We start from the raw sequence: 24,735 nt of genomic DNA, 5'->3' as shown, positions 1-24,735 counted from the left end.
ACTCACATTTTAGTACTCTGTGAAAATAAACATTTTGGAACAGCTTTTGGGCAGCTCACAAGTGTGTGTCTTGTTTCATTAACTGTTGGTGACACCAGTATCTTGCAAAGCCAGGATGTAATGCAGTTATTTTTTAAATAAATAGATTGGAATATTTACAGGCCAATACTCCCCCGTCTCCCGACCTGGCCCCACACTGGGAGATGCTGCTCTGGCAGCGCCTGGCTCTCCAGCCAGCAACGTGAGGGTTTTGTCCTAGATCTGATTAAAAAGGACAACGAAAAAATTGCGCTTCCTCCCAGCCCTTCCCTCCGGTTCACAACCCTCATAAGAAATGAGTTTGTGACCCCAGGGATTAAACATTCACACGGGGTGCAGGGGTGTACCCCCCACCCCACACCAGCCTGTGTTCTCCTCTTGTGCCCCACTGATCAGCCCCTGGCCCTTGGGATGCTCTTTCTGTGCAGGAGCTGAGCCTGGACTCATCTGACAGCTTGCAAAGCAAAAAGTCTACCCAGAATGGGTAAGAAAAGAAAATGAGCAGCACTGCCGGAAAGGCGTGTAATTAATTCATCCTCCCGGTAGAAATAGTGTTGCGAGTGCAGATGAGGCACTCAGGTCAAAGGAGGTAACTAAAAAGCATCCCAGAGCTATAAAAATAAATAATAAAAATCATAATAAAAAGCAAACCAAGCTGGAAGGCAAAGCTGATCCCAAGAGGATCCTGCTTCTTGCAGGCCGGCAGTGGGCCAGCCTACCTCTGAGTCGGGTCTAGTTGAGCTGGACATGGGAAACCTGTTAATAGCATCAGTTCAAACTAAAACAGAGTATTTGGATTTTGCTTTTCCAGCAAAATCCATTTTCCCACTGAGGAATCACCCAGGCAGGTAATTATTAAACAATTTTGCTTGTTTGCTTTTCTAATAATAGACATTAGAAAACATCAGAGAATAATTGAAAGAGCATGAATGAAAGTCTCCAGGTATTTAACTCTACAAGATGTGCATCCCTTTACTTATCTCAGAAATATTTTCCCTTCTGTGTTGCTAATTGCCATCGTTCTCGCATATTTCTCAACGATGACTATTCATCAGGAAAAAATATATGGGAATATGTTCCTGGAATCTTGCTGCAAGAGCAAACGCAATGCCACCTGTAATGTTTAGGTTGGTTGTTACTTCACACCAGCAAGAGCAAAAGCACCGGGATCGTCTCGACAAGACAGACGTGTCCGGACAAGCGTCTCCTTCCCCTCCCGCTCCCCCCAGCGTTGGAACTCAGCACCAGACACGAAAACGAAGGTTCGTTCTGCCACCAATAGGCAGGCGCAGCAATGTCCCGCCTCATCCACTCCTCTTTATGCTGGTTTTTCTTCAAACCACTACACGCTTCGATTTGAAAAGGACAACGGAACCAGGTCACCCTCTGCAGCAGCCCCCAGATGGAGGTTTAAGGCTGCGGAGCCCTCGCAGTCTCCGTGCCCACCCCTGTTCAGACGCCCCAACACCTCCATGCAGCAACCAGCGGATCCAACAGCCTTGCCCAGCCAAGCGCTCGTGTGCAATTAGCAGCTATTTGAGAATTATTTTGCTATGTTTAACGGTTTTAACTGACTCCCAATTTCCATGACTACGCTAACAGCCCCTGGAATCCTTGTTAAACATCTAACAGCCTCAAATATCTTAATGTGCCCCTAGCATCAAATCAGCATCTCACCAAATTTATTCCTACTTTTCCTTCCAGAAATTCTCCTGCTCGGCGCTCAAGCACTGAAGACAAAAAATAAAGCGTTTAAACAGGCTCTTAAGTCTCAGAGAAACTGTACAAATCAGAGGGCATTTGAAACCTTTTCAACTCCCCTCCCAAATCAGTAGCTACTGAAACACTTAGCTGCTTCAAAAGCCCTTGTTGCAGAAAACTAAGCTGTATTTTTAACATCTGCAATTATTTCCTTTTATTGTCACAAATATACTTTTTGTCAAATTAAAATGTCTTTCTTTCCAAGTGCACAGCTTTTCTAATATAGCGGTTTTACTTACTGCTTCAATAGTAAGAACTCCCCTCCTCCTGTCCACCCTCTGACACCCACCCTGAGATATTGATCATGTTGATCAGATCCCTCTCAGCTTTTCTTCTCCAGCTGAACAGCCTCAGCTCTCTCAGTCTCTCCTCATCACAAAAACGCTCCAGACCCCTCAGCATCTTTGTGTCCCTCCACTGGACTCCCTCCAGTAATTGCTTGTCCTTCTTAAACTGGGAAGCCCAGAACTGGACCCAAAACTGCAGATGTGGCCTCACCAGGGCAGAGTAAGGGGCAGAAACAACCTCCCTGTCCTGCTTGTCACACTTTCCTTAATGTACCCCAGGTACTATTGGCCTTCTTGGCCACAGGGCACATTGTTGACTCATGGTCAGCCTGTTATGGACCAGAACTCCCAAGTACTGAAGTTTAAGAAACTGCCTGTTTCTTGAACTACAGTTATTAATTCCGAAAAGTGCACAAAACATGAAGGACAACTCTGCTGGGGGAGGTGGCGCTGCAGCCATAGATTCACCTGCTTTTATGGTAACACACTGCAGAGCAATTTAGGATTTATTGAGTGGATCAGAATTTGCATCACACACAGACTTAAAAATCTCACCTCTGCCCAGCGCCACGTTGGTACCAGCATCCTGCTCAGCATGTCCAAGCAGAGATAAGCTATGGCCCAAGTCACTCTGTCCCCTAAATATTGCAGGAATGTTCTGGTACTTATTCTGCATTTAATATAAGTAGATCTCAGAAAGATCTGACACATCAAGCTCATCGTTCCTCTGGATTCCTTGTCTGAGCTCAGAAGTTGTTCTCCAAGCCTACCTGCTTGGTTCAGTTTGAGGACAGCTCCGTTTCCAGCCATTCAGCCCTGAAGCTGGGCTGGCAGGGGGCTGGGAGCCATCCTTTTGTCTCAGCTAAAATTTAGGAAAGCACCAAACCCAGCACATTTCTAACCAAATTGTACAGCAGTGGGGCTGCCTGGAAGTGGACTCACAACAGCTTTACTAACCAGTTATTCCTTAGGTAGTGTAAAAGCCTGAGGGGCAGCTGATAACTCGGACTGGTTTTCCCAAAGGATCACACACCGATTAACAGATCATGGAAAATCTTGAAGCTGAGGCCCAGCTCAAAGGACAGTTTGAATAAAACAACCCCAAAAAATCTTTACTGAAAATTATCCCAAGACTTCAGTTGCTTTACATCTGTATCTTAGAGCTGGAAGAAATTGGGAGAACAGCCTCTAGGAGTTGGTCTACAATTTCAATAAAGACAAGCAGGTTTTTATCTTAGTCTTGTACAACTCTCTCTAAACCTCATAACTATACTGTCAGTAGCTAGGTTGTAATAAACAGTTTATTTTTTCCTTAAACACTTGGCTTATATTCAAAATAATTTCAGAATAACCAGCCAACACCAAGGAGTCCCACTGCACTTGGGCAAACCAAATGTGCCAGATTGCTTCTACAGCACCCAGCACCCAAAGTGGAAGGCTTTTTTTTGTTTGTTTGCCTGTTTTTTGTTTTTTGGTTTTTTTTTTTTTAAGGTGTTTTTTCAGGAGCTGGCACAGGCCTCTATGAACTGCGTTGACTCACAGGTCACACGGGAGAATATTTGTTAGGGATCAGCATTACTTGGAGACTTCCCAAGAGGCAGAGGAGCCTCCTGGGCTTCCTGTGAACTTGAGCCAAGCAGCAAAGGCAAGGGCAGTGCTACAAAGAATGAGCTCCAGGGTGATTCTTTAAGTGACACTACCCAGGAACACTGTAACAGCTTCAGCACAGTGTTAATCATTTTAGAATGGCAAATATTAATATATATGAAGTGTTCAGAGGAGATGGTGAGATTGCTGGCAGCTCTGAACAGACAGATATTACCAGTGACTTGAAATATTCATGGATGCCATGAAGAGCCATAGTGTTAGCTCAGCATCACATTGAGAGGAGAACATTTGTTATTGCTCTGCAAGGAAGAGAGAAACTCGAGACAGCAGACAGGGAGGAAAAGCACCAAAGCTCAGCTCTTCCTCCACAGAGGATCCACATCAGTGGTTCATACTGAGGGAGCTCAAGGACCCTGAGCATGGCTTATGGCTTTCATTTCAAACAGCAATGCGAGCAGTAAATACATGAACTACACCCCAAAATGGAGCAGCCTTTTACAGAATAGATTATTTAAAGCTAGAGGTGGGGAGCAACCACCATCCAGGGTTTGCCACAGTTTCTGCTCCTGATCTTTCAGCCTGATACTAATCCTTACATTTAATTTGAATATTGATAGATTATTTGCAAAATACTTATCTGGAGTGGGAGGCCCATTGGCTCCCCACAGTCACAGCTGGGGCTGCAGAGGAGCCGAAGGTTCTGCAGGAGTGAAGAGGGTCCAGCAACAGAAAAACTGATGGAGGCTGCTCACGCTGAAGATGACCCAGACCCCAGGAGAGCCAGCAAGGGATTTCCCTGCAGAAAGGAGTCTTTTAAACTTCTAGGGAATAAATATCTCAGGTGAGGGCACAGGGTTTTGTTGCCATGATCACTGGAATAGCGACTCAGCCCTGGAAAAGCACCTGAGGGCCATGACCCAGCATGCGGGACCGGTGGGCGAGGGAGGTGTATCCATAGCCAAAGGAAAGACGATAGCAACCAAAATAGAAAATGGGAGGTGCAGCATGTGGTTGGACCCCGCATCTCCCACCCATTAAAAAGGGAAACAGATTTGGCTCCTCCTACAACCAGAAGAGGCCAAGGCAAGCAACAGTTTAGCAACAGCCTTTACCACTTACCCAGCCCCTGCTCTCATGGAGGAGATCAGTCCCTTTCCCAAGATGGGGATAGGACAGGAGGCACCCCAGAAAAGCAGAAAGTTAACACAAATAAATATAATTTTGGCCTCCGGCCTTCAAAACACTGAATTTACAAAGTATTTTAATGGTCCTTTGCTTCAGGGCTCTTGAGCTTCAGCAACAGATCTAAATCCACCTGCGCTCTCATCACCCTTGCTGATGGGCAAAAGAAGGTGAGGTGGAAAGGAAATAGGGAACAATGGCATCAAAATAAGATTTATTATTTAGAACTGAGATCTGGAAGAGACAGACATGGCAGATAACAATGAAACAATATGCCAGGCTCCAGCTGCGAGACAGGATGGCACTGAAAGGCTTACGGGCAAACAAATTCCTGTTTTTCCAGTATCAAAAACAAGAGTGAGAAGGTCAGAACATTGTGGTCTGGAACTGCCTACAGGGGAAGCAACTGAAGACCTTGGGTGCATAGCACAGCAGCAGAGGGTCAGAAGAGTTTGGGGCCTAAATGTAATGGGAAGAGCAGCGGTCTGTCCTGCTCCTCAGAACAGCACTAAAACTGCCTTTCTAAAAAAAAAATCCAGTAGTCTTTTGTAATAAATTATTACTAATGAGATTATTGCTACAAGCTACTTTGTACATCACCTCAGCCCAGGAGACAGCTGAAACCCATTGTTAGTGAATCAAGTAAAAGAAATCTCCCACTATGTAATTTTAGCTTGTTGAAGGCACTTTAAAGTCTTTTAAAAATTGCTCCAATTACTGACTCGTCTGTAGAAGGATTTTAGTCTTACATTTAAAATTAGAAGTGACTCGAGAACTGTATTTAACTCTAGCAAGAAAATGCAGCCAATATATAAGAAAAAGAAAGAGGCAAAAAGGGAAGTGACAAGTACAAACTTACTCTCCGGTGAAGTCTCTGCAGGTTTCTTTACTTGATGTAAGCAGATTTAAAATAGAGTATTATCTTTACAGAAGAATGGTGAGAAATTTAAATGGAATAGGAACTTATCTTCCTTGTACTAGAATCTGAATATGCGTGCCTAGCTTATCTTTTGGAAAATGATTTAAATTACAATTAATTGTGTGGAACAAAAAGTATTTGAAGGAGTGCCTCCTCCCCCCTCTTCTCCAGCCGCTGCTCACGGGAACCTGGCTCACAACAGAAGGGAACAATTTGGAACAAAATCCTTTTTCCCCCAAAATAATTTTCCTTTATTTTTTTTTTTTGCATAACATTTTTTGTATTTCCAACTATAAATAAAAAAAATTATTAGAAAGAAGTTACAAAATTGCGTTGAATGGACCAGAACGGCACAGAATTTCTCACACATGATAAATCACTTCCCATCTTCCTCTTCCTCCTCCTTAGCCGCAGCGGGGCCTCGCGCTTGGCACCGTAGCTGAGGGGGCCACGTGTCAGTCGCTGACGATCTCATTTTCAGAATCTAAAAGAAAAAAATCCATATGTGGATTTCACATAGAGGAAAACCCAGACAAAAACCAACAGGGTCGCATGAGATCGCGGAGCCAGAGCGCACGGAAGACGCTTTGCCAGAGCGTGCCGGCCACTGCGTGTTGGGTACCATGGGGACACAAACCGAAACCGCTGTTCCCATAGGGCTTGTGTCACACTGGAAGCTCAAACAAATGTATTTATGTTGGTGGCAGAACCCAGGCACCTTGTGGAGTCACTGAGACCAGAGTCCCGACTCCCACAGGGGAAGAGCGAGTCTCCTCAGAGGCAGAAATGGAAAAAGCCGGCAAGGCTTCGAGAGAGGTTCTCCTGCCCCTCTACTCTGCCCTGGTGAGACCACATCTGGAATATTGTGTCCAGTTGTGGCCCCTCAGTTCCAGAAGGACAGGGAACTGCTGGAGAGAGTCCAGCGCAGCCACCAAGATGCTGAAGGGAGTGGAGCATCTCCTGTGTGAGGAAAGGCTGAGGGAGCTGGGGCTCTGGAGCTGGAGGAGACTGAGGGGTGACTCGTTCATGGGGATCAGTATGGAAAGGGTGAGTGTCAGGAGGATGGAGCCAGGCTCTTCTCAGTGACAACCAGGGATAGGACAAGGGGCAATGGGTACAAACCAGAACACAGGAGGTTCCACTTAAAGAGGAAAAGAAACTTGTTCCTGGTGAGGGTGGCAGAGCCTGGCCCAGGCTGCCCAGGGAGGTTGTGGAGTCTCCTTCTCTGCAGACATTCAAACCCGCCTGGACACCTTCCTGTGTAACCTCAGCTGGGTGTTCCTGCTCCGGCAGGGGGATTGCACTGGATGAGCTTTCCAGGTCCCTTCCAACCCCTGACATTCTGGGATTCTGTCTGTCTTGGTTTGTGGGGCAGTGTCACTCAGCGAGGTGGGGAGAGGGACATGGCACTAGGTGCCAGCCAGTGGCTGCAGGGATGGTGAGGCCGCTGGGGCAAGGCCTGGGCACTGGCTCCCCTCACCCCAGGCCCAGCAGCACGGCCCCAGCTCGCCTCCCTTGCCTCCCTCCCTCCTGCCAGCCGGGGACAGGCCCCTCAGCCTCCATCACGCTCCACAGGCCACAGTGTGAGGTGGGCAGCCAGACACAAAAGGACACAGAGATGCTGAGGGCTTGAAATGACAGCACCAGAGTAACAAGGGCACCGAGAGCACAGCACAAGGCTGATGCAGCAGCAGAGTGCCCCCGCGTGTCCCTGGTGTGTGCCCCACCGGCAGACATCAGCTGTGCTGGTGACACACACCAAAGCCCTTTGCTCTATGGCACGGAAACATGCACGCCGTGACTGGATCTGCAAGCATATATGGGTTTTATATAGCATATAGTTTGCTAGATGCTTTCAGAAAAAATGCAACGAGTCTTTTAGAACACAGGGAACGCGAGGGATCTTGGGGACAACAGTGAATTGTGCAAACAGATGTCCTCTGTTTAGGCATCGCTCCTAGTGGGCCTCCACATTTCAGACTTCGCTTTTATTAAGTGTGGTCCCAACTTTCTCCCCTATTTCCTGCTCTCATAGGAAGAATTGCTTTTAAAAGGAAGAAAAAACATCATATATTGATCATAATTCCTCCCTGAGCTTTTGAACATCAGTTCTGCAGCTCCACTTGAATCCACCCTGTTCTCAGTATCTGCTCGCTATTGATAGCCAGCATTTGGCACAGAAGTTCACCCAGGAAAGCAAAATAAGACAAAATTATCTATCTCCAGGTAACAGGGTAAAGTCTTAAGAGGGCAGTGGGGCCGAGCCCTGGGTACAGCACAGGTCGCCATCAAACCAAAACCAGAGCTCCAGGCACCTGGCTCTCCATACAAACCCGTGGCCCACAGGCAACCTCTTGACTTATTCTGAAGTCAGCCTGAACTTTCCGACGATGGAAAGGGCGACAGCACTGAAGAGATCAATGAAGGTGGTTATACTCAAAATTTTCTCTGGGCTGGGGAAAACTATGGGAAAAAGGCAGAGATTGCACATCTGCTGACTGACAGTAAGAAAGGTATTAGATGTAGTCTATCTAGCCTGAGAAACAAAAACTGAATGCTGAGGAAGTTTTTACCTTATTTGCAGAGTAATTAAAAACCAACACACATGAGTAAATACTTCTTTGGGGTATTTTATGTGAGACCTAAAGAACATCTATTTGAGTAGGACTGGCAGCTGCTTATTTCTTCTTCAGTTTCTTAGGTTTTTACAAGGTGTCAAAGCCCTGAATATCTCAGAAAAACTAGGATAGACACCAAACATTCCCAGAAGAGTGGCTCAGGAGGCTCTCGCCATGCCCACGCTGTCACTTGAGGCTTCTCGAGAGCAACGGTACCATAGCTGCGCTAAGTGGTGCCTCCACAATGAAAGGCAAAGTAGGGGGAATCTGCCCATTTCTAAGGGGAAAAAAAAGTACTAACTTCTCCTTCTGCCTTGTTACTGTGGGACTACAACAATGTGCTAAATGTATGTGGCAAATCCATCCAGCGGCACGACATCAAAAGAAATTAATCCAAGCTTCCCCTGCTCACCAGACCTTGAAAAACCAAGAACTTGTCACAAGAATTTCACTGTCATAACACATACTTTATCAAAATAGCAGGTTGTCTTCCATGCATAGCTGCTCCACACTTATCAAGGAAAATCTAAAGCTTAATGAGGCTCTGCATGTAAGGCTGAGAGCTTGAATTGCACAGCCTCTAAACTTTTCATGTGAAAGTTATTTCAAGGGAAAAGTCTTATAGTCAAATGTAGTTCCAAGTGTTTATACAACAATCTTAATAGTAGACTACAAGTATCAGTCTGAAAAAAATAAAAGCAGAAAGGACCACAATTTACAAAACTTGCTGCCTATTGGCACAAGCTTGACATTTTATAATGAATCAGCTACAAGTAATCTATTTACAACACAGCTGATGTCAGCATCACAGCACATTCAAACCCCTCTGAGCAACAAATTCTTTCATAATGCAAAATTTTTAACCTAATAGCTCCCGATACCCATTTCATTATGTTGTGGTTCTGGAGCTTATCTGCATTAATGGAAGAACCAGCACAGTCAGGGCGGGAACATCACCTTCCTGCTGCTTCTGCAGGGACGGTTCCACAAACAGACCCACCTGCAGAAGCAAAGTATCGCCCCAGTCAAGTCCCTTCTGATCAACGGCTCATTTCAGAAATATATAGACAGGAAAATAATTGTATTTCCCAGGTTCATTGAGAAGAAACACCATGAGATTCAGCACACGGGACAGCTTGTCCAGATCCTTGACTGAAGCTCAGTCTATGTGCCAGCCAACCACAGCCCAACACCACCAAAGAAACACTCCTCAAGGATGCGATCCATAATAAATAACCATAGCAAGAAATTACATGTGATTATGTATTTACTGGTTTATGAATTCAATCCCATGGCAAGATATTCATCCATCTGTGATAATAAAGAGCACATGAACTCTCTCTGCAGTGACCTTGCCCACATCGAGCATCCATCCACCCCTCCAGCACTGCCATCCTCCTTCACAGACACCACCAGAAATTGGGGACTGAGAAGGGCAGACAAGGAGCCAGAGAATGTAAGGAAACCTCACTAAGGTATTAGACACAGCCAGGAACTATTTTCATTTGAGACTTCTGTCTCCAAGCCAACACTTTCAACAGCATCTACTGAATCTCAAGTGGGGGCTAGTGGGCAGCAAAGCAGAAGACTAGGTCAGTTTTTGCCGTACTAGCTACCACCTGAGACATCAGCCTTGCTCAAATAGACTTGCATCCTTTGCTTAGTTAAGGGGGGGACAGGGAGAGCAATGCTGAAGACAAATAGTTTCAGAAGTGAGACTTCTGATTCTAAAGTCTCCAAAGCCAGTTTCCAAATAATGTAGGACGGATGTTTTTCCTACTCAAACACACACCAACTGAACAATACGGACACAGACCCACCAAGTGCTAAGTCCACAGGGCTTGTTTGGAAAAATTCAGAGTGTTCTCACAATTGAAAATAGTGCATTGAGACCATGAAAAGCAATGCTGGAAGGGAAAGAACAACTACTGACAAAGCCAAGTTAAACTAATGACAGATTCAAAAGCATCAGTGGATTTCTTCCCACAAATACCCAGTGGCAAAACCTGCAACTTGATTAAGTCGATTTCAGAAATACTGCCATTTAGCATGAGTGCGTCCTATCCCCAAACACGAGTATTTCTGTAGGAGGAAAGACACTGCCACTTTTAGCCCATTCAATCCGTCATCTCATCTTTGATACCAGCCACTGTCAAATATATCAGAGGAAAGTAAAGAAGTTAAACAGACAGCAAAAAAGGAACACTTTGGAGATGGGTGTAAAATGATAGTTAAGTAATATTTCCTCTTTAAAGTTGTGGAATGAAGACCGGAGTTAAACATGCAAAGAAACTGTATGGGACAACTTTACATCGTTCTTTTTGAATGAAATGTGTGTCAGAGAAGTTGAATCAAAGTTTGTGGAAGAGCCTTAAACCCTTTGCAGTGTTCCTCCCTGCCATGTCCTGCTCCTCATGCTGCGTCCCCATGGCAGCAGCTCCCCTCCCCGCACAGCCCCGCTCCAAGCAAGTCGGGGATGCGCTGGGAAAATGGGATGCGATTATGCATTTAGATGGCCCATCATGACGCACAGTAATCAGAAAAACAAATTAATGGCACGTGGGCAAACAATCTGGCATTTCTGAACTACTGGGCATGTGAGTTGACAGTTTAAAACATTCCTTCAATATTTGTATGAAGTTTCTGTAACTCCTAAACCACTGAAAATCTCCGAACTCCCCCATGAAAGCTCGTATCTAAAGCTGGGGATCATTAGGGACTTCAAACACATCCTTGCAGCTCTGGGAACACAGAGATGGCAGAGCTATGGCACACGGCTGCCAGCCTGCAACCAGTGAGGCATCCCACAAAGCAACCGTCATAGTCACGAACAAAATCAGTTCGGTTCTGGGACCTGCAGGGAAATGTCTTTGTGGGTACAGACCCCCCACCTCTGATGGCATAGCACAGACCCTTCAGGTCCCTCTTGCTCCTTTGCTAACCCTTTGCCCAAGAAGTTGTCCCATTTCTTCCATCTTATGTAATTTGCTTAATTGCCACTGAGGGTCAAAGCACCCTTTGACATGATCAAGGGTAACAAAACATAGCTTGCAGTTAATAGTCAGAAGAACTGCAGCCAAGACAGCTATCAGAAAACTAAAATTCTGAGTACTGAGATGCAGACATCAACCTCTGAGCCATAATTTGACCCCAATACCAGCTGAAGATGCAATCGTTAGGAACACACCTGCTAGAGATTTGGCAGCTGCACCCAGCCCCACACACACATGCTGTCCCCCACCCGCTCTGCCTGGGTGCACAGCACATGCAATGCGGCGCCAGCCCCAGAGCGCAGGGCTCCCGGCGAGCTGATCGCAGCCTTTCCAACGTACATAGCACATACAGCACAGCCACCTGGGTTGCATGCAGAGAAACAGAAGCATCCAACCTTTTCCTGCATGTCCTTTCCTAAGTTCTCCTGCAGCCTACGCCAGTGACAGTGACCACCAAGAGGCTGCTTGCATCGGGGCCAAATTTTACATCTTTGCTTGCTCACATTTAAGTGATGCCAGGATCATGTTAAAAGGGCTTCCCTGGCACTTTTCTGTGTAGAAGAGAAAGTTCATGTGCCTCTTTCACCACCTGCCAAACTCCAGCATCCTCCTGTGTACCACCAGCGACACTGAAGATACCATCTGCTCAAAGGAATCATCTAACATTCCACTCTGGTTAGCTTTGCAGCAGCACAACAGCAGAATTACTGCAGTGGGCAGGGGATTTCAAGCAACGTGACCTGCGAGGTGGCACTACGCGACTTCTGGAGCACTGTTTTGGTCCTACAGCTGCCAAGAGGTGGGATGTATTATGGGCAGAACCCGAGAAACAGTGGAGGCATCACATCTGCTCCTTCTACACAAGTCAAGGGATAAGAGTCTGGAAAACAAATGCAGAGTTATCCGGAACAGCTGGGAATGGACACAACTCTATGCTTTAGAAAAACACTGGGTTTTTCACACGATTTTCAAGCACAAAATGTTTATTTTTCTTCTTTTTAATCTATACAGTTTCTCAGTGTTTTTAGTGCCACTGACTTTGTCAGTATACAAGGGACGGACTATACAACAGGCAGTAGCGACAAACTGTAAGATTCAGTGCAAGCTGAAGGGAAACTGGTGTGAGAACATATTTTCCATGTTTGCTCATGAAGCATACAGACATGAATCTAAAAAACCCAAACAAATTAAAGATACATGTTACAGAGAACAGAAATCTCTTACTACAGTAAGTATTTTGCCCAGGCAGAAGACTCTGCATAATTGTCTATAAAATTCAATTCTAACTGAATTGATGGAATAATATATTCAAAGGGTACAAACAAAATAATTTAGACAGATATAATGCTTAAAAGTACAACTGAACTATACAATTCACAGCTTGGCTACACAAGACATCTCTGCCCTTCAGCAGACAGTATAAAATGTCATTGCAGTAGAGATACAGAGCAACGTGCCTTCAGATGGGACCGCACGGTTCATGACCTGCGCTTTCCGAGGGAAAGGAGACTTACCAGCAGCAACCCAGCTTTAGTGGTTCTCTCGTGCCTTTAGACTGAGAGGTGCAGGTGGAGACTCCATGCACAGTAAACTGGGCAAAAAGTAACTTTCAAAGAGGAGAGAGGTGTCCATGCCACCTAGAGCACAAGCTTAATTAAAGCTTAAGAAAAAAAAATAGATATAAAAACTCAAATTTTCAAATGAAAGGTGGTGAGACTCCAAAACTGAAGTATGAGATATGAAAAAGAATAGCTTCACATTTTTATTCCGTTTTAGTGCGAATACTGCTAGCGCGTCAGTGGCAAAACATCATTTGTAACCTCAGTGGCCAAAGCCAGAATACACACAAGTGCTGTACTTACACCGTTCTTACAGTCACCTGGAGACATGTTCTCCTACAATCAAGATTTCATTTAGAGTTTTTCACTTACGAAACATGCATTAATTTGTAATTTAACTAAATTATAAAAGCCCAGTAGGAGAAAGAAAATGTAATCCAATTTGCTGCCGATACAGAAGAAAATCATATTCGCCTGCCTGTTAGAGAAATAAGTTGCTGTCAACAACTTTATCAGAGAGGGAAGAGAATGAATTGCACTGCCCGAAGCTATTACCTGTTCTTATATATAACTAACTTGGATCACTCTGTAAATGCTCCTATTTTAAAATGTGCATTTCACTACTCCTTGTACAAACACAAACAGCTTTTTTGACTGGCATCTCAAACAAACCTCACCTCACAATTATTATTATTATTTTTTTAAAAGCTTGAAAAACAAAAATTCAACCCAGGAATTAAAACAAAAGCATTTACAGCAGAATAAAACTGATGAAGAACGTCAACTGTAAACCTTCAATATCTTTGGAAATAAAAAGAACTTCAACTCACAAGCAATTGTAAATAAAATACACCATTCAAATAATTTTACATCTCTTTTCAGCTGAAACTGAAAAGCTGAAATTCAAGGCACTGTACTCCTGCAGGGGATAGTACAATTTTCTAGTCATCAATTCAAGTACGTCGACTTTAAGGATTGCAAGTGTAAAACATCAGAACACAACAAAATAAAGTGTCTTCAGCAACGGAATAGAAGCAAATCTTCCCAGAACAGACAAACTCTCTCTCGTGAAGCATCTCACAGTGATAGCGGGATGCAGCGTGCCCATGTGTGCCAGCGGCCCGGTCCCCGCCTGGGCAGCATGGCTGGTGGCCACGGGTCAAATGCTCCACGTGACGAGGCCGAACCCCCCGTTCCCCGCGGGAGGACGACCTGGCCGTGTCACTCGCAGGTTTGGGCCGGGCGGCCGGGCCACGGGTGGCTGCAGCGGCACTGGGTACAGCCCCAGGCAGGTTCTGCCAAGGGGCGAGAACCCTGGCACGCTCGCACTGCCGACGAGGCCGGGCTGTGCGGCCGGTCCTGGCCACCGCAGCCCGTACACGGGCGCAGGGAAAACTCCTCCGTACTGAGAAAGAGGCATCACGTATGGTGTCACCGTGCCAGCGAGGGCAGGCCCTGGCACTGGCAGCGGAAGGGACGGTGACGCTCCGGGAGCTAACGCAGCAGACATGGGACAAGACACTGGAACAATGCACTTTTTCCCCAATCCTGTTCTTACCAAATTAACCTACAAAAAGAAAAATACAAAAAGCATCGCTATTAAGCTGCTCTTTTCCCGCCTGGCCCGGGCAGTGCTGGTGCGTCCATACTGACATTGCTCCCTGGCCCCCCATCCCATCGCAGCACCCCTGCCCCATGTTGGGCACCAACCGGGGCCATTGGCTTGGGAAGCACAGGGGTGGCACGATGTTTGTGGCACTTCGGGGTGGGATTTCTTTTTGGGCTTGCCCTGGCCACCATTTAATTCTTTTCCCCCAATATACTCAAATATTCCTTTCAAAAACAAAAATAACATGTACACAAAGAAGAACATACACATTGGGTATAGAAGTAGTTGGAGGGTTGGGCCCAAAGGGTTGTGGTGAATGGAGCCAAATCCACTTGGCAGCCAATCATGAGTGGTGTCCCCAGGACTCAGTGCTGGGGCCAGTCCTGTTTTATCTCATTATCAGTGGTATGGACAAGGGGATCGAGTGCACCCTCAGTAAATCTGGAGATGACACTAAATTGGGTGGGAGTGTTGATCTGCTGGAGGGTGGGAAGGCCATACAAAGGGATCTGGACCAGCTGGATCGATGGGCTGAAGCCAGTTGTCTGAGGGTCAACAAGAGCAAGTGCCCAGTCCTGCACTTGGGTCACAACAACCCCATGAACGCTCCAGGCTGGCGAAGAGCAGCTGGAAAGCGCCTGGTAGAAAAGGACCTGGGGGTGTCGGTGACAGCAGCTGAACATGAGCCAGCGTGTGCCCAAGTGGCCAAAAGGCCACCAGCATCCTGGCTGGTACCAGCACTGGTGTGGCCAGCAGGCCCAGGGCAGTGACCGTCCCTGTGCTGGCACTGGGGAGGCCAAACTGCCAATCCTGGGGCAGTTTTGGGCCCCTCACACCAAGAAAGGCCTTGAGGTGCTGGAGCGAGTTGAGAGAAGGGAACAGAGCTGGTGAGGGGCTGGAGCACAAGTGTGATGGGAGCGGCTGAGGGACCTGGGGGGTTCAGCTGGAGAACAGGAGCTGAGGGGAGACCTTCTGATCTCTGAACTGCCTGGAGCCAGGGGGGGTCAGGCTCTGCTCCCAAGGAACAAGCACCAGGACCAGAGGAAATGGCCTCAAGTTGCACCAGGGGAGGTTGAGGTTGGATCTGGGGAACAATTTCTTCCCCAAAGGGCTGTCAGGCATTGGAACAGGCTGCCCAGGGCAGTGCTGGAGTCACCATCCCTGGAGGGGTTGAACAGGTATGGAGATGAGGTTCTCAGGGACAAGGGTTAGTGCCAGAGTTATGTTATAGTTGGACTTGATGACCTTCCAACAAAAATGATTCTATGATTCTATAAAAACATACCTAAAAATGGAACAAACCCCACTGGACAAAGGCTGTGGTAGTTCAGTTTACCAAGCAAGCTCTTAAGTGTGACTTTAGCAATATTCACAGCTACAGTACTGTGAAAGTATAGAGCTATGAGTTGTGTTTGACTTATAAACATTATAAATATCTATGTTTTTACTTTAGAACAGATGAAACCAGGAAATTCTGCTGTGAAAGCTGCCCATAGCTATCACAACCCATTCTAAAAATGCAGCATTTAGAATATTTTTCTTCCAGCTACATTTTGATGGCTACATTACCGGCATTACTGTTTTACTTCTGTATGGTCCAAATACCACCGAAACAAAACAGAATCACAGGACGGGGTTAGAGCTGACTGCCAACACAAGCAGGGCAAGGATGCCCATACATCTTTTTTTATTCAGTTTTCTCCAGCTTGCTGAAATCCCAAAGTTATTAGGTGCTGCTAAAGATTCGTGTTTGTGCTTTTTCCAGGTTTCTGGAAAGCTATTACGTTTGGACTGAGGAGACCATGTTGAATAGCTCCAAACACAGATTTATCTCATTTTTTAGTATTCTTCCAATCCAGGAGAGACAGAAGACACAGTGAAAGGTGTTAACAGTCCTCCTGCTCCGTTTTCGCATGTGGCCATCTCCAGAAACCCACGTCCCCAGCAGCCGGATCGCTCCAAGCAACAGGTACCAAACGCACACAGATGTGCACCTACTGCTGATGGGGTCTGAGCCCCAGCACACAGCTCCAACTGAGAGAGACCTGCATGTTTCACACAAACAGCCTTATTATGGGCTTGGAACACGTCTGCAGCTTTTTTGGGGGCGTAACAGTTGTTTCTTTAAAACCTATGGAGCTACATAACAGTATGAAGAATAGAAAACATTTTTGGTAAGCCCTTTGATCCCAGGCATCTTCAAAATATTCAGTACTCCCTACACACAAGAAAGCTCATGTTCCTGGGTGTAACCCTTGGTTGGTGGTCACCACAATTACCTGTAAAAAAGGGTTATTTCGTCACGTCTTTGACATGAAGGAGCACTAGAGAAATAATCATTATCAGACAAGTTTGACTTCTGGTTCTTCCTAGTATCTCCCGTCACAGTTCAAATTACTGGTGATGACAATCCACATGTATTTCCATGTTCAAATAAATTTGAAAAGGAATATTTCAGTGCTCCTATGACATAACTGGATGCCTGAAGGTTCCCCCACAAACTTCTAATACGCATCAACCAGGATTTGGAGCTAAACTGACAGGTAACTTCCACAGAAAGCAGAATTTCAAGTCTTCCTTTGCATCCCAATTATTTTATTGCTTTCTACACTTCCGATGATAAAGAAAATAAAACCACTAACTTCATTAAACACACAACCAATTTCTCTTCCGATTTGATTTCCAACCTTAGAGTAGCCTTCACTTAGTTTAAAAAAAGCTACCAATAATATACTGTATTCACACAGCAAATGATTTGCTGAGAGCGGCACAAGCATTTCAAGAAAGAGATAACTCAGGAAAGTTAGTTCTATGCTTCCTGGGTGAAAGAGAAGGCTTGAAATCAGCCACACAACTACACTGCATATTAATAACAGTGGGTGGACAGCAAGATAAAGTAATACACTAAGAAAAATAAGTCTACCCCTAACCAATTAGAATTCTCACCAACCGAGCACCACAGTACCACTCACATCATGCCAACTCCTCTTTACAAACTCTTCAAGGAGACGTCTTGCTGTCCAACAACCTTCAGAGAAAATTTCAAAGTGAAGATATGAATTCTGTGTCCCTCCTGCCCCTCATTTCCAAACATTGCATGAGGCCAACAATGGCTTCTCCTAAAACAAAACACCCAGTTTGAAGATATGAGACGACCTGCCCTAACCACCTTCTGCTATTTTTTTTCCAGTAAAAAAACAAAAGGTGGATAAGAATCACCACATTTCCAATCTATCTAGCCTTTATTTCCAACATTAAACCTTGTTATTGCTTTCTCTGATGGGCTGGAAATCTGTTTAGTGCTCCTTATTCTTTTCTTAAAAATGCGTTTTTGTATCTGACCAAAATACGATGCAAATATGGTGTTTTGGATGGACCAAAGACGTACAGTGTGAGCTGTATGTTAGAAAGCTATTTTTTCCATCCTTTATGTGATCTCTTGAGTTCTTTTTGTCTTTTCAATACCATTTTAAAAGGTGGACTCAACGGTGATCATCCAGTGCAGGTACAACATTTCCCAATGTAACCCATTCCTCCCAGAACTGATGCGTTGGGACGCTTGGCTGGCTGTCCAGACTATGGATCTTTTTACACCATTTCCTCCATTTTTGCCTGTTTTTCTCCCAACACCATGAAACCCTCTCCTCCCTTAACTTCAATTTTCCTTTTAGGGGGAATTTCAAAAGGTACAATCAGCAGAATGATACGCAACTCCCCAAACCGCCCTTGTAAATGTCTTTTAAATCTTATCCCCTTAAATCTATCACCTGCGGCACGCTGTGCCATCTTCACGGCCAAAACACCCCGACAACCACCACACCAGGAAGATTTACCACCTACCTTTGCATGGCCCTACAAGGACTTCATGCAAAAAACCAAGCAACAAGGAATGCCGAGAAATGAAGACCAGGGAATCCAATGCTCTCTGAGCTCTTGGTGAATTAAAATACTTCAGTCGACCTTGTTAATTCCCTAGGAAAAACTGCCATGTTCTAGAAAGAAAGCAGCTCTCTAAAAATCAGTGTATTGAGACTACTGTTCTCACAGCAATATTCTGCCATCCTCGCAGGTTTTGAAACACAGACACCAAGACTGCAGAAAGTAAAATTAATCCTAAATTGATGTTAATAGGTGATTTAAATAAACAAAATAACCACTCTTTTCCAGCATTCTAAGTGGGCAGAACACCCCCCCATCAAATACCTCAAACTACTGCAGGTGTCTCAGGGAAAAGACATCAAGCTGCAGAAAGCACAGCACAAGACAGTAAGAAGTGATTTAACAGAAGAAAATCTGTGCCCTCATCATCACTTTCCCGAAATCCTCACTTTGTACTTACTAGCACCTCCTTTGACTCATTTTGTGAGAATAGAGCCTTAAGTAGATGTCACTGTTACTCCAGAGCAGGTTTACACTGACTAAATCATCACTACGTAGGATTATTTACTCTCTGCTTTTTGTTCACTTTTGGCAACTATGAATTGACGTAAAGTTGCTTAATAAATTTGCACAAATGCTTTTCCCTGTGAAGAGAATATCCCACCAACTCTGAAAGCCGCAGGTACCAAAGCAGACGTGTAATTGTGGCTCCGGCACATCTCACCTCACAAACAGTAACTTTGGCTTTCTGTTCAATCCCATTACCTTGTTTATAAGGGATTACAAAGCAGTCCCTCACTGGTTCTGCTTTTACTATTCCTTTGCTTCAAAATTATTTCTGTTCCTCTACTTTAGCTCAATTTCCAGTCTTCCAAAAAAAATACGAATGCAGCAAGTAGTATTAGTCAAAGGATCATCCATCCATGCAAAGGACGAAGAGCTCTGGAAACCCAGACCAGAGTGGGACAGAACTATAAGCTGGGATTCTGCCATGGGTTTTGTGACTGCCTCCACATCACCACTCAGCCATGGAAACAAGTGCTGAACGCAGACACGAATGCCCATTACAATGTTTTTTCCTGCTACTGAAAATAAGTGGGAACGAAAAGGGGTGCTTTGAATTTCCATTTCCTTCCATTTTACTATCACAGAGTTTCTGAAGGTGTATTTTCACGAGGCTGATGGCCTCAGTGATACCCAGGGCAACACACAAGGGTCACAAATCCATCCAGCTGTTATCCTCCCGTGCAGCGCAGCACTCGCTCCTACTAAAACAAGGGCTCGCTACCACCAAGCCACCGGCCCAGCCTAAGGAAGGTTAATATTAAACATCAAAAAGAGCAAAACTTTCGGAATTGTGAGAACTAAAGTTAAGCAACATATGGTTAATAGTGTGAGTATTGCTGTATATTGCTGTTAATAAGCAGTTTGCAGTTTAAAAATATATACTTTATATACATATATTGCAGCCCATATATCCCTCATTATTATTCCAAAAGACGACTAAAAAAAATCTAGTTTAGTACTTAATGAAAAGACACGGACATTTATAGGAAGCATCTATCTGAAGTAATTTTAGTCTATGTCCTCCTCCAAATCTGGGTTCTGCAAAGGCTTTCAGACACATAGCAAAAGGTATGTTCTTCAAGGAGTGCCACTTACTCCACACGTCTCATTCTGTGTTTGCATGGGATTAGCCTTTGGCTCCATGTCTTGCCTTTTTTGGTTCTGCTTCAGTTGGTTTAAGGAAGGTTTTGTCTGTGCAGCTCCAACAGTTTTGCTTGTCCACTGGTCAACCAGCTTGTGAAGATCATCTGTGAACGTCCCTTTCTTGTTGTTACTGTTGTTGGCCTGAACCTGCAGGGTCGAGTGCGGGACGGGCTCAGGACACGTTACCAGACTGTTTGTTGAGGATCCTGGAAAACCACACACAGAGAAAGTTGAGGATGGCATCACCGCTTCCCCACTACTGCTCAAACAGTTTCTACTGCAATCAAACGGTGGCTTTGCTAACCTTTAACCCTCCCCCTCATTTCTACAGAACAGCTTTGCTTAAAGAAATGGTCCAAGTCCAATGTGTTTGTATTTTCTATCACATTCTGTTACCTCAGCCACTGGCTGTTGTGCCCACAACTTCCCTCCAGGTGAAACTAATGACTCAGAGAAGTGGATGCAGACATAGAATCATTTTAGTTGGAAAAGACCTTTAAGATCATCAAGTCCAACCATAACCTCACTCTGGTACTGCCCCATGTTCTGAGAACCTCATCTCCATCTGCTCAACCCCTCCAGGGATGGTGACTCCAGCACTGCCCTGGGCAGCCTGTTCCAATGCCCGGCAGCCCTTTGGGGAAGAAATTGTTCCCCAGATCCAACCTCAACCTCCTCAGTGCAACTTGAGGCCATTTCCTCTCATCTTAAATCCCAGTAACACCGACATCCTCAGGCTCACAGTCTCTCCAAAGGAGGCCACAACGAGAGAGTGGGAGGCAGGATGAATTACTTGCTAAAACCGCACACAATTAAAAAAGGAATTTACTATTTATTTCACTTGCATAGGATTACTGTCCTCCTGGAAAAATCATAATTGTCATAGAGGTTACAAGAAGGTTGGCTGCTACACTTCAGAGCTTTCAGGAACCCCCAATCTCTCTTGATGCATTAGGCCCATTATCTCTGCCATCTACATATTTTCAGGGAAAAATACCCATCGGGACCATGAATGTAAAAGAAGAAAGAGGAGAGAGGAGGACGTAAGTGGTTGTTTGAGTTTTTTAGACAAAGTTAAACAACTTTTGGTACAGATAAAAGCAGACAGGAAGAGTATTGACAGAGATTTGATTTTGTATGTTCGCTTATTCCTAAAAGAACTGGGGAAGAAAGTCTGTCCTTTTAATGTGTTTCTAACTACAAGCCTGACACAGGAAAAATCAGTGGGGAAGAGCAACTGAAGGCGCCTGAATTTGACCTAAATGGAAAATATAAAGTAACTTTCCAGCTAATGTATTTGATATAAGTACAGATTTGAAATAAAGACCATCTCTCCAAGCAAAAAGTTCATAAAACTGCAGTAAAATTATTATATAAACAAACATGAACATTCAGTCATTTTTTTTTCTGTTAATCAGTTACCAGCCAATGAAACTGAGTAAACTAATTGGTCCTATGGTTATATAAAACACATTAATAACCTTTAAATGATCATGCATTCAACCTGCAACATGACTTCTAAGTGAATATTGCTAATTTCCTTTTCCTTTACTTGGGGAAAGGGACTAGTGAGAAAAATAAGTATTTTGACAGGAAAGCTCTTCAATTAGTGTTGAACATTTCATGCAGCTTGACAGCAACAAGGTTGTTTTAAGCTATAAATTCCTCCAGCAGAGAACTGCAGTCATATAAAGGTGCGTATTTCAGAAAGAGGAACACTGAATCCGGTTTTCGCGCCACAGCGTGCACAGTCTCACACACAAACACCACAAACTGGCTTGCAGCATGCGTGGTTCCCAAGACATCACGGCACATGCATTACTAGAAAAGTATCACAATTTATACAGTCTAATTTCATATCGGTATAAATGTGTCAGCTCTATTAAACAACTAGCCTTTAGTAAAAAATATTATAAAATAGAAGCAAAAACACATCCCATGCCATGAAGGAAATACTGAGAAACAAAAACAGGATAGTTACTACTACTGTGATCTTTGCCTAGACATAGTCGTTTCAAGGTGGACCCTACAAGGTAAAACAATACAAGACATACAGAATTAGGTAAGACTAAACACAACAAATCTGACGGACAAGCTTCTGTATTTTTAAGCAATCAAAAAGTAGTTATTATGCAAGAAAGGACAGACAAAGTCAGCAGTTCAGGTGAGTAAAGGAAGTCTAAATAACTGGACAGCTCAAACCCTTCTTAATGTGCAGCCATTCAGAAGCTTTGAGAAATACAATAGCATGCCAAAAGCAAGGTCCCAGGACTTAAAGATGCATTTGTTTGTTAGTTTGGTTTTTATTATTATTATTTTTAATTTTTTTTTTCTTTTTCCCCAAATTGCTTTGGCTTCCTATTAGGAGGTTTTGGTTCCTACTCTATTTATGCAGGAAATGATGTCAATTCAGCTTGTGATAGGAGGCCAAAAATGCTTTCAGGAACAAGTCAAACTAGTCTGGCTGCAAAGACAAACTGTAAAGCAACTCTAAAAGTCCTGTTTTACAAGTCCAAAAAGATACATTGTTCTGCAGGTCTGAGGCCAATCGTTTCCAAGTACTTTATTAATAGGTTTTGTGTCTAAATGTGAGATTCTGAACTTCAATTGCAAGTAACTGTGAATGAGTTTCCCTTATGCCTTGTCCAAGTGCAGAAAAACAATCCAGCAGGGTAGCTGAGTTTTCTTTTAACCAAACTACTTTTTTTTTCGTAATTATCTCATTCCATCCTTCATCATAATTTTATATATTCTGTCAGATAGAGTGTCAGAAGTGTACCGAGAACCCTACTTGACTGTCAGATTTGCCAGACATAAGCACTGTTTCTATTTGAGTGCCAAATTTCCTGAAAGGTATTTTGGACTTGGTAAGAAGATCATTGTGGTATGGGAGGAGGTGAATGTCTGACATGGGGCATGGCAAATTTATTGTGAAGAAGCACTGAAACATGAGCAAAATCAGAGAGTGGGGCAAAAAGCGAGGTACAGGATGGATGTGCTTTTTCTCTGCAGCAAACTGGTGTCGATATTTTATGTTACTGTGCCAGAAATGCAGCTTTAAAACTCAGAGACTGCAGGTCCAGAGTGACATAGGCTCTGAATGAGGCTTCATAGGAGAAAAGAGAAACATCAGTCAGAGACTGAGAAAGAGAAAGTACAGAAAACAGGGAGGAAAAAAGGAAGAAATGTTTGTGTTTTGGTATGAGTGGCATGAGGAGGAACAGAAGGATTGCTTTGAAATATTTTCTTATTATTTCATATAGTCTAATGAGGTTTCTATTCCAGCAAAATCAGAAGGACATGACTACAGTGACATCTTATGCAAGCGCAACCAAGTTTAGTTTCTCACCTCAAAGCCTAGGTAACAAATGCAAATCACATTCACAACTCAATCTCTATTGTATTTTTAATTCTTCCCCCAGATATACCTTACCTTGCCTAGCTCTCAAAGTTAGCTTTGAGTTCCATAACTCCCATTATGGAACCGTCAGTGGCAGTAAAGCTAGAATGCTATTTTCTTAACTACGCTACATGCAGAAATGCTGCAGGAGTTAGTACTATTTGGCACAATATGTATGCAAATGAAAAGCAACTGCCTGCGAAAAACAAAAGCAGGCAGCTGACTACAGTGTGTGCTCAAATGCATGTGAAAGTGTTTAATCACCAACCCCTCTGCTTCCTCAAAAACGAGTCACAAGTGCATACGCACCTCAGGTGCCAAATCAAACCTGGGGCCCCTGCTCATGTAGGGAAGCAATGCCAGAGAGATTCACCAAATACCCAGGTGAGGGTGTTAAGGAAAATATTACAGAGGAGTCGATCACCAAAAGGAGCTGTTTCTCTCAAACAGCCTCACTCCAGCACGTTGCTTGGGAGATGAGAACCATTATCTAAGTGGTGATGCTGCCTGAAGCAGGGACTGATAGTCATCGGTTACAATTGGTTTCAAATTCAAATCCAATTTAAAATGCACTTGGTAAACCTAATTCACCAGATTAATTGTATTACTTCTAAAATCAAGGTGTTTAACAGCTGTATAGTTAAGGAGATGAGTCATAATTAAGATTTAATCTAAGACCGCAGAAGTTCAACAGTGTTTTACCTCCAATTCAGATTTCTTATCTGAGAAATTAAGCAGCTATTTTTTCATACAGGACAGAAAAAATCCACTGTCCCATATTTGCACTCTAACAGCTGCCAAAAAGCTTGAAAGCTAAAATAAAATAGAAATGGCAATAAATTCTTAGACCATTTCCATAATCACATATGCACATACAACAATATTAATTACTACAGACTCGACAAAAACTGCTTTACACAAGTCTAAGCCAACTGAAGCTTTTGAAAATCCCACTCACAATTGGCGTAAACTCTTCCCTAAGACACCCTTGCAGTTCAACCTAGGGAAGGAGCTCAGGCTAAAATTATGCTGAAGCCTATAAAAAAAAAATATTACTCCATTAAAAGTGCAAAGGAAAAGTTAATATTGGACATGGGGAATAGATCAAAAGCTGTGCTGGGACAACACTGTGAAGATGTTCAACTTTGATAGATGTTGTAACCAGGGCAAG

General features: G+C 44.1%; 1 protein-coding gene across 12 annotated transcripts in view; it reads right to left on the bottom strand.

The window, feature by feature from the left end:
• Positions 1-5,074: 5,074 nt before the first annotated feature.
• WNK2 (WNK lysine deficient protein kinase 2) overlaps positions 5,075-24,735 on the bottom strand; it is a 110,624-nt gene continuing 90,963 nt past the window's right edge. For 7 of the 12 annotated variants that reach the window (XM_071813009.1, XM_071813014.1, XM_071813010.1 and 4 more), the window contains 3 exons: positions 22,146-22,190; positions 20,117-20,370; positions 12,373-14,533 (listed from right to left, as the gene is read on the bottom strand). In XM_071813009.1, coding sequence (XP_071669110.1) covers positions 14,126-14,533; positions 20,117-20,370; positions 22,146-22,190 — 707 coding nt within the window. In that variant the 3' untranslated portion in view covers positions 12,373-14,125. Of the gene's footprint in view, positions 6,281-12,372; positions 14,534-20,116; positions 20,371-22,145; positions 22,191-24,735 lie in introns of those variants that run through there. The other 5 variants (XM_071813017.1, XM_071813015.1, XM_071813016.1 and 2 more) reach the window with 4 other exon arrangements.

Source organism: Patagioenas fasciata, chromosome 10, assembly GCF_037038585.1.
Source record: "Patagioenas fasciata isolate bPatFas1 chromosome 10, bPatFas1.hap1, whole genome shotgun sequence".
NCBI classification, from domain to species: Eukaryota; Metazoa; Chordata; class Aves; order Columbiformes; family Columbidae; genus Patagioenas; species Patagioenas fasciata.
This window is presented reverse-complemented; position numbering and strand designations above follow the sequence as displayed.